At 32.7% G+C, this 15,678-nt stretch overlaps 1 protein-coding gene across 2 annotated transcripts in view; it reads right to left on the reverse strand.

The window, feature by feature from the left end:
- Positions 1–15,678, reverse strand: part of gpc5c (glypican 5c) — a 167,431-nt gene that overhangs the window by 114,920 nt on the left and 36,833 nt on the right. For both annotated transcript variants that reach the window (XM_073849542.1, XM_073849541.1), the window contains exon 3: positions 10,791–11,509. In XM_073849542.1, coding sequence (XP_073705643.1) covers positions 10,791–11,509 — 719 coding nt within the window. The remainder of the gene's footprint in view (positions 1–10,790; positions 11,510–15,678) is intronic.

Below are 15,678 nucleotides of genomic sequence, written 5' to 3' on the forward strand. Positions count from 1 at the left end.
CATAGCATGAAATGTTATTTTATGGGGTCTTATTTTCTATTGATTTCATGAGGTTTACATTTTTTGTGTAACGTTTAATTTAAAACTCTAAAACTCTGCTATCAATAAAAAAAATATAATAAATGAAATAAAATAAATAATACAATAAAATAAAAATGTCTAAAACACTTCTAGTAATAAAATAAAATAAATAGCAATAAATAAAGTTAAAATAAATAAAGTAAAAATAAAACAAAACACTGCTAGCAAAAACATAAAATAAATAATAAAGTAAAAAAATAAAATATCACAGCTAGCAATAAAATAAAATAAATAATTAATACAATTTAAATAAAGTAAAAATTAAATTAAATATCACAGCTAGCAATAAAATAAAATGACATAAAATAAAATGGAACATAGCATGAAATGTTATTTTATGGGCTCTTATTTTCTATTTATTTTATGCGGTTAAATTTTTTTATGTAAAGTTTAGCAATGTCCTAAACTCTGCTGGCAATAAAATAAAAAAAATAAATAAATAAATAAAATAAATAAATAAATATAATCAAATAAATAAATACAATAAAAATGTCCAAAACACTGTTAAAATAAATAATAATTAAGAAATAAAATAATAAAATAAAATAATAAATAATTTTAAACAATATAATAATAATATTAATTTCAAAATTTTTAATTTCTAAAACAAAAATGAATCTAGCATGAAATGCCCTTTTATGGGCTCTTATTTTCTTTGAATTTTATGAGGTTTACACTTTTTTATGTAAAGTTCAGCAATGAGTAAAACCCTGCTAGAATAGAATAGAATAGAATAGAATAGAATAGAATAGAATAGAATAGAATAAAATAAAATAAAATAAAATAAAATAAAATAAAATGTCTAAAACACTGCTGGCAATAAAATAATAAATTTAAAAATATGCAAGCAATGAATAAATAAAAGATAATAATAAAATAAAAAATACAATAAAATAAAATAAAATAAAATAACATAAACCTAGCATGAAATGCTGTTTTATGGGCTCTTGATTTTATGAGGTTTACATTATGTAAATTTTAGCAATGTCTAAAAAATAAAATAAAATAAATCATGATTTTTTTTTTATTATATATATATTTTTTAAAATATCTGTAATAGCTTTTATTATAAAAAAAAAATGAATTAAACATAAATGTGCCTCTAATGCAAAAAAGGATGCCAGATTGCTCAATATTTGCAGAAAGAGCCAAACAATAAAGTGAAGAGAAAAAACAGGGTAAATGAGATCTTGAAAAAGGTGAGTAAGAGACGCGGGGCTCTTTTACTGACCCCTCTCTCATGGCCGTATGTGTTCTGGGCATTGGAAATCTTTTCTAATCCCAGGGGCCTTGTTTCCATTATCTAAAAGCACAAGCTACTATTAAAATTCCTGTGTAAGACTTTAATTAGAGCCCTAAGTTAAACCTCGGAGGAAATAAGGTAGAGCAGCACATTAACTGCCTGGGACGGCGGATAATGAATTATTACATTATTCTCGTTTTTGTCTGACATGCGCTCACGGTTGTCAGCAGCCACTTTGAGGCACAGCAATTACGGGTCACGGAAAGACTGTCTGTTTCCACGCTAGCAACACTGAGACATTACAACACTTCAGATGAACTCTGACCTCACAGCTACAGTCCCATTCCAGCTCCAGTTAGGAAATAACATTGCGGTGTCAATTCTGTTGCTTCGTCTAGCAGCAGAATTATTAATGGACCTTAAACCTGTTGAAATATACAATAATCACTAAGAAAACACACCAAATAAGGAGAAAATCACTGGAAGATGTGAGAGAAAGAATGGAAAGAAGAGTTTAAAATACAAAATAAGTGGGGGGAAAAGAGGAAGATCTCCAGCTCTTATATTTTTCTGATTAATAGAAAGGAATTTTCTTAGATTTTTAATTATTAATAAAAAACTATATAAAAATATTTTTGTCATTTTTATATTAGTTTTCTATTCATATAAAGACATCATATATAGAAATTTAAAAAAAAAAAAAAATACATAAAATATATGCATGTTTATATATCTTCAGTGTCACATGATCCTTCATAAATAATCATTATTATTAGTAGCAGTATTAGTATTACACAACCCAAATTATTATCATTACTAAAAAAAAAAAAATACCAATAATGGATAATTTATTAATAGTAACAAATATTATTATTATTAAATTATTACAACACTCTCAATAATTATTAAATAATAATAATACTAATAATAATACTAATACTAATAATAATAATAATAATTATTATTATTATTATTATTATTATTATTATTATTATTATTATTATTACATTCTAATTGTATTATTATTAGTATTAATATGTAACCATAATTAATAATAATAATAATAATAATTATTATTATTATTATTATAATTCTAAATAAACAATTGATAATTTAATAATTAATAAATTATTATTATTATTATTATTATTATTATTATTATTATTATTATTATTATTATTATTAAATATTATAAACTATAAATAAGTATTAAATAATGGTAATTAATTATTGAATAATGAATAATCTAATAGTAATAATAATTATTATTATTATTAATTATTCCTACTACTACTACTACTACTACTACTAGTAGTAGTACCACATAATTATTACAAAACTCTAAATTATTATTAAATAATAATTTATAATTAAATCATGAATAATTAATAATAATAATAATAATAATAATAATAATAACCAGAATTAATAAGATGACAAAGAGCAACAATAATTAATAATTTATTACGAAATAATTATTATAAAACTTTAAATAATTATTAAATAATGAAATCTAATAAATAATGTATAATCTAATAATTATTGTAATTATTATTATTATCATCATCTAATAACAGAATTAAATAATAATAAAAATATTATTTATTATTTGATTCTATTATTTATTACTACTAGTAGTAGTAGTAGTAGTATTGATTTTAATTCTATTAATAATGATAATAATATTCATTATTATTATTATTATTATTATTATTATTATTATTATTATAAAATAATTATTATATAACCCAATAATTAAATACAAATTACATTAAATAATAATAATTAAAAATTAAATAATAATTAATAGGTTAAACAATAATAATAATTGTGTGTGTGTGTGTGTGTGTGTGTGTGTGTGTGTGTGTGTGTGTGTGTGTGTGTGTGTGTGTGTGTATATATATATATATATACCATAAATCTTTTTTTTTTTAATCTTTGTTAGGAAAGTACCAGCTCTTAAAGAAAAGAAAAAAGTAATAAGTAACTAATCATAAGAAAATGATTACTAATATATATATATATATATATATATATATATATATACACTGTAAAAAATTTGCTGTAGTTCTGCAGCTGGTTGCCAGTAACTTACTGTAGATTTTTAATTTATGTTATTTACTGGCAACAGTTTGTTCAAAGTTAAATGAACATTAAACATTAACAAGTCTTTGTCATTACAGAATAAAACTATAAAATAACAACCTACAGCAAAGCATTCTGGGAACCAGAAACCTTCATCAACCTTTTTCTGTTTTTTTCCTTCAGATTTTGGTTCCCAGAATGCTTTGCATGAGGCTGTTATTTTAGTTTTATTCTGTAAAGATAAAGACTTGTTAATGTTTAATGTTCAATTAACTTTGAACAAACTGTTGCCAGTAAATAGCATAAATTAAAATCTACAGTAAGTTACTGGCAACCAGCTGCCAGTAATACTGTAATTTCTACAGATTTTGTTTACAGTGTATATATATATATATATATATATATATATATATATATATATATATATATATATATATATATATATAGTAATCATTTTCTTATGATTAGTTACTTATTACTTTTTTCTTTTCTTTAAGAGCTGGTACTTTCCTAACAAAGCTTAAAAAAAAAAAGATTTATGGGACCTCCAGAGATGCTTCGGACCTGACAACTGAATCCTACCACAGGGTGGACATTGATTTAGTGGCAAGTAAACAAGATATCCTTGATCACACCTACTGTATACATGACGCTTTGGGTCTTAGGGTCATATCCAATTTCAGATTTACCCTCTTTTAAACGTCACATAATAAATGCATATTGCATGTTTGGTCACTGTACCTGTCACTCAAATGGCCCCTTCCTGTCTAAGTGGGCAGATTTTGTCCTAGAATAAGCACACAAGGCCCTTCATACCCGAAAAAGGAAAGAAAGGAACAATGGGGTAAGGTTGCGCTCTTTAATTGCATAACCAGCAATGACTGTCCAGAATTTAAAGAGACAATGAAAGGAATGCAAGACACACACCCACACACGTATATACACGACATTTCCCAAGTTCAGCTGGTATCACAACCCAGCATCACCAAAACCCAATAGTACATGTGTATGACACCTGATCTACAGGGATTTAAAACCACACACACATATCCACACTAAGACCACAGAGATGTAAAAAGATACCCCAGTCCGCTTTTAAAAACCTCTCGATTTACTCCCTCTCTTTCTCCGTCCCAGTCGTACAGTGCTGGTCAATTGAAGTCTTTCAGACATGCATGAGGGCAGCCAGCGCTGTCAGCACCTACAGTGTCTCGACAGACCTCTAAAACCTGATCCCAGAAAACACACACACACACACGCAGCATGCCCTCTCAGGCAGCACACATGATGGGATGGCATGCCAACCGCAATCCGTTTGGGAAAGTATCCCAGTGAAAATCAAACCATTGCTATAATTCCTCTAATAACATCCTGGCTACACACACACACACACATTTGCAGAGAGTGGAGAAGACTACAGTTTATAATCTTTGGAAGGAGATGAAAAAAATGACAGAGGTGGAACCGAACACAACTTTATCAGGAGATAAAAACATAGGGAGATAAGCATTGTGGGTAATGGAGTTTGTTATCAGGACGGTGGCCTGCGGGTTTCAGTCTGACTATTTTCTCTCAAATTCATTGCTGAGTGTAAAGAAAACAGTGGAGATTTACACACAGCAGCAGAGGAAAACAGAAGTCGCCTGCCAGAAACAATCTCCAAGCCTTTTCCATCTCTGAATGCAAGATTGTATTCCTCCACAGAATCTGGACCCCAAAAGCTGTTTTACTGGCTGAAAGAATCTATTCAGTGCCTCGTTAGAAAAACTAAGAATTGCTTTATGTGCATTACTGTTTGAAAGTCTGAAGTCAGCCAGATTTATTTTTAAAATAATAAATACTTAAAAGTAGGAATATAATGAAATTAAAATCTCATGATATGGTAATATCGCAAAATGAAGTCCACAATGCGATATTTAAAGGGGTCATCGGATGCAGAACTAACTTTTACATGTTGTTTGCACATTAATGTGTGTTGATAGTTTGTGTACACAACCACCCTACAATGATAAAAATCCATCCAATGGTACACATCCACCGCCACTGTGTGACTCAGGTGCAAAGGAACACTCTAATTGAGCGATTGAGGTGTTCTGTTGTTGGATGTAATACTGAACACAGCGATCGTCATTTACTGTCATTTAATGCAGAGGAAAACGTTACTTTCACTTTTAAAAGGAAAGCGCGATCCCCGTCTACATATGCCTTTGTGTTCGTGCGAATCATTCCTGATGCAGCTTCACCCACAGCAGAAGTGAATATAAATATTTTTATGCATCTTTGTGAATGGCCTTTCTTAATAATGTGCTTGTTGGCAAGTTTTACCGCTAAACGCGGCTAAATGTGGCTAAATGCGGCTAAAGTAAACATTATCCCCCGGTTTCACAAACAAGGCTTAAGCCTAGTCCTAGACTAAAATGTAAATCTGAGCTGTTTCAACTGAAATAAAATTGCACTGATTGATTTTAAAATATATCAGTGCCTTTGTTTTGTCTCAAGATGCACACCAGTAATGTTTTTTCTAAGCATGTTTATAAAAATTATTTAAATGTCCTAATTGAACTATGGCCTAATCCTGGCTTAGTCTAAGCCCTGTCTGTGAAACCGGGCCTATATGTCTCGTAATCCCCGAGCAGCGGTGGCATTTAAAGGGGCCATTCTTTAAAATGAGCTCAGTTTTTGTAGAGCTGATTTTGACAAGGTAAAAGGCTGTTTTTTTACACTTTTCATTAAGACCCTAAAGAATCATTTGAACTTGTGGAAAATGGTCATCCGATGACCCCTTTTAAAAAAAAAAAAAAGACAAATAAAGAGACGGCAATTGTACAATTTTGTACATTTTAAAGTTAAATTATTCTATCTAATGCACTTTGAGAGTTCAAAATTAAGAGCTACAACCCATGTTCTAAACTAGGAAAACTTAAAGGAGAAGTTTACCTTTAGAACAAAAATGTAATATAATGTACTCAGTCCATGTCTTTCTTTCTTCAGTCGTAAAGAAATTGTGTTTTGAGGAAAACATTCCAGGATTTTTCTCCATATATTGGACTTCTATGGTGCCCCAAGTTTGAACTTCCAAAATGCAGTTTAAATGTGGCTTCAAACGCTCCTAAATGCGGTTGTAAACGATCCCAGCCAGGGAAGAAGAGTCTTATCTAGCGAAACAATCTGTTATTTTTTGACAAAATTACAAATTATATACTTTCTAACCTCAAATGTTCATCTTGTCTTGCTCTGCCTGAACTCGGTTTTTTATTTTTTTCAGATTCAAGAAACTTAGGGTATGTCGAAAAACTCCCATCTCATTTTCTCTCTCAACTTCCAAAATCATTTCAAAATCGTCCTACATTGCTGCAGAAGTACCGACCCAGTGTTTGCAAAGTGAACATGCAAAGATGATCAAACACCCTTAACAAAAAAGGTAAAACAGTGATGTAGAATGATTTTGAAGTTGAGGGAGAAAACAAGATGGGAGTTTTTCAACATACCCTAACTGTTTTGAACCAGAAAAAAACAATTCATGCAGAGCAAGGCAAGACGAGCATTTGAGGTTAAAAAGTATATAAATTGTATATATGTATTTTTTTTTTCGTTAGGTAAGACCCTTCTTTTTCGGCTGGGATCGTTTACAACTGCATTTGGGATCGTTTGAAGCCACATTTAAACTGCATAGTGGAAGTTCAAACTCTGGGCACCATCGAAGTTCACTATATGGAGAAAAATCCAGAAATGTTTTTATCAAAATCATAATTTCTTTACGACTAAAGGAAGAAAGACATGAACATCTTGGATGACAAGGGGGTGAGTACATTTTCTGTAAATTTTTGTTCTGTAAGTGAACTTCTTTAAGTCAAAAAAATTTAGTGAATTGAACTTTACAGGGGACTCAACCCTTTTTTATTTATTTTTTTATTTGTGGTATACTGTCTCAGTCCAAATTACATTTACACTGGCGTTTCAGCAAGCCAAACAAAGTTGGAAATAATAACAACAACGACGCTGACAGTAATAGCCATATATTGTAAAAGAATTGCACTGTAAAATAAATGAAAATTAATATTTCATAGGTGTATTATTTTTGTTTTACACTATAGGGAGATTACAATACTTCTTTCCTAATTTCTACACCTAAAAGAGATATTTTGAATATGGACTGCAGTAATGTTACCCATTTAAACCGACGGAAAAGGCAGTAGAGCTTTTATTTTGAAGGAAAACTCGGTGAAAGCTTCAGTGAAAACAGGCTTACAAAAACACGTCTCACTACAAATCTAGTGAAATACTGTAATTTTCTGCCGCAAAAAAACATAACTGGCGACCGTTGCGTTCCTAAATGTGCGCTAAACTCACAGCACATGGAATAAATGAGTTAACTGCATTCACTGTGAACAGAGCCGTTCTGAGGTGCGGAAAACACCGGATCATGAGCTGATCGCCTAAACGAAGTGCAGCGAAAACAGACTTGATGAATTGGATTAAGCCATATTATGTTTTCGGTTTTAGTTTCACAGATACTGTGTCAAAGCATATTAGCCCAAAACACAACTTGAAAGACCTTTAATGTTAGAATAAGATTTTTACATATATTTTAAAAACTACACTTTTTGCCCGGGACTTTTATATGGTTTTATATAGTCATGTGACCACGATAATATTGAGACAGTCTGCTATCGCAATACCACGATATTGATAATATCATTACATCCCTACTTAAAAGTCACAGTAAAGACATACTAGTCTATTCTCACGCTAATCTTACATTCTACGCCATCTGCTAGAACGACACTCTTTTGTGAACACGCATACGACAATGAGCGGAAGTTATAGATTACGGTTTATAAAGTTTTAAATATTATTTTTTTTACAAAAACACATCGATTCACTTCAGAAGTCCTTCATTAACCCCCTGGAGCCATATGGAGCACTTTTCATGATGGATGGATGCACTTTATTAGACTTCAAAATCTCAACACCCATTCAATGCCATTACAAAGCTTGGAAGTGCCAGGACATTTTTAAATATAAGTCAGATTATATTTGTCTGAAAAAAAGAAAGTGATTTACACCTAGGATGACTTAAGGGTGAGTAAATCATGGGGTAGTTTTCATTTTTGAGTGAACTATCCCTTTTGATCGGACTGCCAAAAGACTTTCTTTTCAGAATTTCTATACTGCTACATTAAACAAATGATCTCTTCATTACTGTTTATTTAAAAAAAAAAATAATGTAGGCAGCACAGAGTGTATAAAGTAGTGCACTACTATTCCGTTCCAAAGAAATCCCAACGCTAACACCATTAACACGATTCTGTGAACTGAACAGATCAGTCAAAACTTTACCAATCACATTCTGCCCTTAAAACAAGCCACTCTATAACAGCTTCAAAATGATATAAACACACTTGTTATGCCTGCATTTATTTGATTCTAATGGAGTGTCACATTTAAAAGCATTTCAAAACCAAGTGACCTGGGTTCATGTTGACTGGGTCTTTCCAATCCCCTAAAGTGGCTTTGAAGTGTGAATAAAAGTGAGTTTGACTGAGTCTGTGATAAATAAGCTCACGGTTCAAAGCTAAGAGCATGTGTACATACGGGTGTCAGTGACAAATGTACATACAGAATTCTGCCTGAAAAGCAGAGTTGAGCCATTTCCAAACATTCATTCATATACACTACACTATACTACACAACAGATGACAGCAGCCTACGAGACACTTTGTTTGGACACACAGCACTAAAAGAATCTCACAGAAACGATGAACTTGCCTGAACCCTTTCTGGATTTTTATGTTTTCAGATTTTCTTATGAACTACAACAACTTTACTGCTAAAGATCAATCAAGGGCAATATTATCGACTGATACTTGCCATTTTCAATGCTGGAAGTGGGACTTATTTTGACAGCACCTGAGTGCAGTGGCTGTCTTCATTCATTTACTGTCTTTATTTAACAGATAATTAAACATTTGATATAATATTTTCATATACTGTCAGCATTCAGCATAAATACATTTTAAACAAATTAGGCATTTTGAATAAGTGTTTGAATATCTAATAAACATTTAATGCTGCAAACCTAGCAAACTGTCTATATAACAGATTTATTTTTTATCAAGCTCAGATGATTTTAGTAAATATTATGTAAAATAAATACAACTTTTATTGCAGAAATTGTTATAAATTAGTTCTTTTATTTTACTCCAATTGATTACAGTTTAAATTATTTAAACATTTATAGCAAACATTATGTGAAATAATTATACATTTTATTGCCGAAATTGTTATGAACATGTTAATATCCAAACACTTATTTACAAATCATACAACAACTGCTGTTTTTCATCAACTTCTGGTTTTATTGCTGCGTGAAGTTGAAATTTATTTTATTTTATTTTATTCCATTTGACTAAACTTCTAATTATTTGAAAATTTATAGCAGATATTATGTAAAATAAACACAGCAACTGCTGTTTTTCATCAACTTCTGGTTTTGTTGCTGTGTGAAGTTGAAATGTATTTTATTTTATTTTATTCCAATTGACTTAAATTTTGTAATTATTTGAAAATTTATAGCAAACATTATGTAAAATAAACAACAGCTGCTGTTTTTCCATCAACTTCTGGATTTGTTGCTGTGTGAAACTGAAATGTATTTTATTTTATTTGACTATATTTCAAATTATTTCAAAAATTTAAGCACATATTATGTAAAGAAATATAAATTTAATTGCAGATATTGTTATGAATGTGTTAATATCTAAATACTTATTCACAAACCACACAACAACTGCTGTTTTTCATTAACGACTGGATTTGTTTCTGTGTAAAGTTAAAATTTTATTTTATTTTTTATTTTTTTCCATTTAACTAAATCTTAAATAATTTTTAAAATGTATATTTAATATTATGTAAAATAAATTAAATTGCAGAAATAGTTATGAATGTGTTAATATAATAATTTTATTTAATTTTATTTAATTTTTTTCCAATTGCATAAATTGTAAATAATTTCAAAATTTATAGCATGTGTTTTATAGCAATATTACATAAAATAAATACAATTTTTATTGTTACACAATGTCTTATTTACTATGCAAACACTCAGTCACTGTTTTTTCATCAGCTTCTTGATTTGTGAAAAATAATATGATAAGATACACAAGACACTGTACAAAGCATAAACTGTCTGTTTCACTTTTTTTTCAATATTATTTCAAATTGATTAATTTTTACATTATTTATTGTTAAGAAGTATTTTTTATTATCTTCAAATTAAATAATATGATATAATATAGGTATACATCACCTTTATATCGGCCACCCTGCTCTCAGATATCTGTATCAGCAATTACAAAAAAACATGCATGCTGACACCCACCGTAGCAGTTAGCCTGGGCCCATGGAGCTGAGCGTAGAGTATGGCCTCTTCGACTTGACCTCTGATCCCTAGCAAAGCGAGTTCCAGGTTGTGTGCTCCAGCGACAATGTGCGTGAGATCTTGCAGCACAGTGACGTACTGTCTCCAGGGGTTGTGGAGCTCCGAGAGGCTGGCAAGGCACCCACGCATGACATTGAGGCAGTAGCCACTACATGCCCGGATCAGGGTGAGTCCACGGCAATGAGAGCAGTAATGCATGCGCACTAGAGCACGAGTGCATTCCCTGGACAACTCCGCCGTCTCTGTAATGTTCATCACTTCCAACCCCACACCGAGCGCCAGGCTGAGCACCCGGCCTGCCCGCAATGCACTCGCAAGCGCGTCTGCCATTGCCTTTGGGTGCGACCCAAAGGGGTTAACGTCCTGCCTCGTCATACGGAGACAGTCACCGAGCTGGTTTGCATCAGAAGAGTCCTCACTGATGCTCCCAGCCATGCCGGGATTGACAATACGAGTGTGGACTAATGGAAATAGACTGTCGAAGAAACAGTGGACCGCAGTTTCAACGGAGACATTTCCGGTGCCCTGGAGGAAGCGAGAAAGGTCCGTGAAGAGGCAGACGATGTGAGGAGAGATGGCCGACATGAGGGAAGAGTATGTGGTCTCGAATAGAGAGGTCAGGTGATTCTGGGAGAAGGTGATTAGAGACTGGAACGTATCTGAAAGAGAAAAAAAGAGCAAAGTTGAGATTTCAATCAATAGTAGTGTTAAAATATGAAGACACAAGTAACGGAGGCCAGCTAGTAGGTGCTGTGCAGGTAAACCTCACTCCCCGATCTCAAGAGACGCATTAGCGACAGACACTTGAGGTTGCAGCCTTTAGCCTCCTTGTTAGTGCATCCGCTTTCTGTGCCGGAGACCCGGGTTCGAGACCCGCTCGGAGTGGGTGCGGTAGGACCTGGGTGTGAGAGGTTACATTGGTGCCATGACCCGGACGGGAGTGAGGTTTAGGGGGGTGAGTGTAACGGAGGCCAGTTAGTAGGTGCTGTGCAGGTAAACCTCACTCCCCGATCTCAAGATACGCACTAGCGACAGACACTTGAGGTTGCAGCCTTTAGCCTCCTTGTTAGTGCGTCCGCCTCCTGTGCTAGAGACCCGGGTTCGAGGCCCGCTCGGAGCGGGTGCGGTAGGACCCGGGTGTGAGGGGTTACATTGGTGCCGTGACCCGGACGGGAGTGAGGTTTAGGGGGGTGAGTGTAACGGAGGCCAGCTAGTAGGACCCGGGTGTGAGGGATTACACACACACACAGTCTTAATGGGATAGCTCACCCAAAAAATGTATTTCTAAATTCTGTTTTTTTTAAGCTTTTAACTTTTGAACTATATGGTGTACACTACCAGTCAAAAGTTTTTGAACAGTGAAAGTTTCTGAAAGTTTTTTAATGTTTTTTTTTAAGTCTCACCAGGCCTGCATTTATTTGATCCAAAGTACAGTAAAAACAGTAAGATTTTGAAATATTTTTACTATTTAAAATAACTGCTTTCTATTTGAATATATCTTAAAATGTAATGTATTCCTGTGATCAAAGCTAAATTTTCAGCATCATTATCAAGAAACTTTTATTATTATTATTAATATTTAAAACAACGGAGTACATTTGTTCAGGATTCTTTGAGACAGATCCAAAGATCAGTATTTATCTGAACTAAAAAGCTTTTTTAACATTATACACTATATTACTCAAAAGCTTAGAGTCAGTATAATTTTTTTTTTCTTTTTGGGAAATGAATTATAGAAATTAGTACCTTTATTTGGCAAGGATGCTTTAAATTGATCAAAAGTGATGATAAATACATTTATAATGTTACAAAACATTTCTATTTCAGATAAATCCTGTTCTTCTGAACTTTCTATTCATTAAAGAAACCTGAAAAAAAATCTACTAAACATAATAAAAAATGTTTTTGAGCAGCAAATCAGAATAACAGAATGATTTCTTGAAAACAGTTATTTTAAGTAAAAATATTTTAAAAGTTTACTGTTTTGCTGTACTTTGGTTAAAATTAATGCAGGCTTGGTGAGTAGAAGAGACATTAAAAATCTTACTGTTCAGAAACTTTTGACTGGTAGTGTATTGGTTTAAATTGATGCAATGAAAGTGACAATGCATCATTTCTTCTGTATTGCACTGCACAATCCCAAGAGTAATGGATTATAAAAAAGTAAAAAAAAAAAAAAAAAAGGATTGGATTTTGAGATGCTGGCATAGCACTTAAAAGTTAAGGCAGATGAATGTGATCTTGCCAAGAGCAGGGTTTAAGCGATTAAATGATTGGAGTCTTGCATATGTCACTTTGATTAAATGTTATGCGGTCAAAACGTAAAAATGAAACGTATGCATGAATGAATTGTTCACAATAAGATCTACAACATGCATTTAGAAAATAGATAGGGCATATTTTCATTTCACGCTGACTAAGTATTACAAGCAATTCCCCACAAATTACAACAAAAACGATCTATCATGTTCTCCATTTAGTGTGCTGGGCTTGACTTAATCAAGCTATAGCCAAAAAAAAAAAATCAGATGTGAGGGAAAGCCTTCTGTGGTAAACATCAAGAAACATGGATGTCTGTACTGAAATTAAAACATTTGACCAATTACTTTATCAGGCCTAGAATAAAAAATCCAGCACCTGTACCCAGCAAGGATTTTTTTCCTCTAAAAAATTCAGTGAACCATAAATTTAGGAATTTAGATATGGAAGTGAAAGAGAATGATGCATTTAATTTAGAGATTAGTTCAAAAACTCTAAACATTTTGCAAATTATATCATCGTCAATAATTTTGAGAAAAATCAACCTACAAATGACTTCTGCTCATTAAAGGGATAGTTCATCCAAAAATGAAAATTCTGCCCCTTTTCAAAAATGACCCTTGTGTTTTTGAACATAAACAGATATCTATATGGTAATTACACGTCAAATCAGTCTAATTTTTAGAAACTTCCCCGGCTCAAATTTTTGATTTTGCTAATATTTTTTTTGTCAGACCTTCCTCTTTAAAAGAAAGGAAGCATTTGACTCATTTTGGGTTTTTGATAATTGAAAATGTGCCATATTGAAGTTCCAATATCTCTGGAACTGAACCATATAGGGCCTTTAAAATAAAGATGCCAAATGAAAAGTTTGTTAAGACCCAATATGCAAAAGGACATTAAGATATCTTAAACACTTCTTGAGTTACAGGCATGCAAACTTTGGAGAAAAAAAACTTGAAAAGTGCTGTTTCCCTATTTTTGAATGGTGATCATTGGCACATCATGTAACAAAGATTGCTAAATTCAACAGATTTTACTAATAGAAACACCAATCTCTCTGTAAAAGTAACATTATGGTGCTGTCATCTTTCTGAAGTCATTTTTTACCCCCTGTAATTTGGCTCTGAATCTCAGGTGAAAATTGCCATTTTGACCCCCTTTACAAAATAGTGGATTACTCAGTAAATTTACATTCACTACATGTAATATTTTGGCTTTCATTACTATTCATGTCTAAATTTGAGCTGGGGACCTCTGGTTGAGTTGACACAGAATGACCCCATAGCAGAATGTCCAAAACTACTTTTTTCATACAATGAAAGTGAATGGTGACCACAGCCATTCACAGTCAGTCAAAATTTCAATAAATAATAACTTTAATTTCATTCTGTTCCTCACTCAAAACTATCGTGGCTGCAAAAAACTTGGAATACAGCACAAAAGTTGTATAAACTAAGAGCGGCATGAACATCCTAACTTTCTTTTCCACAAAATAAAGTCTATAAAGTCCATTTTCCAAATTTAAAACAACATGAGGGTGAGCAAGAAACAACACTTTTCATTTTTAGCAGAACTACTCCTTTAAAACCAGTCACAAAGCTTCTGAGTTACGGGAAGGACAAACAAAAGAGAGAAAAGCAGTCAGTGCTTTGTGTCGGTGTCTCTATTCTGTGGTTTTTCTGTCGCCTTCACTCTCTCACACACACACACACACACACACACACACACAGACACAGACCCACAAACACATACACACGTGCCTAAACTTGTGTTTGGTCAGTGGTTTGTTAATGCAGGGCAGCCTGTCTATTCAGCTGCGCTGTAGTCGAGCATGACCACACACACACACACACACACACACACACACACACACACACAGGCTGTACCCAGGGTGCCGTCCCCTCTAAGGCCACTGATGTCAGACTGAAGGCATGTTAGTGGATGGAGGAACAGCGGCAACTGGACCGAAACTGACACGTACACACGTACATACATACACACACACACACACACACACACACACACACACACACACACACACACACACACAGAAGCAGAGCTCTCCATTTCAATCCATAAGCTGCAGAGGCTTCCATCAGTGCTGTCACAATGGACCAGGACAACAACTAAACTCTTTCAATCACAACAGCTGTAAACAACGCTGCCCCTCGTAAGGGGGCGTTCACACAGGATGTGCTTTTTTGTAATAGTTGGTCTATGTACATATGCGTCATACAGACTTCTTTATTGTTGCATGACATCTTGGGGTTTCTGAATCTTTTGGCATGAGTATTACATTATGAAGGTGGCATGGTAAAAAAAAAGTTAAACTTTTGTCTCACATCAACATTCTGTTTCAAAACAATGGTCCAATCAAAAGAACCTGGGGGTTCTTTTTGATTATTATTTAAAATCTAATGCATTAACCATGTAAACACACATTTAGATAGATAGAGAGTTGATTAATGTCCTGTATTAAACTACACTATATGTACTACCAGTCAAAATGTGTTTTTCAAAGAAGTCACCTCTGCTCACCAAGCCTGCATTTATTTGTTCCGAAGTA

The sequence above is a fragment of the Garra rufa genome, chromosome 10 (assembly GCF_049309525.1).
Source record: "Garra rufa chromosome 10, GarRuf1.0, whole genome shotgun sequence".
Lineage (NCBI taxonomy): Eukaryota > Metazoa > Chordata > Actinopteri > Cypriniformes > Cyprinidae > Garra > Garra rufa.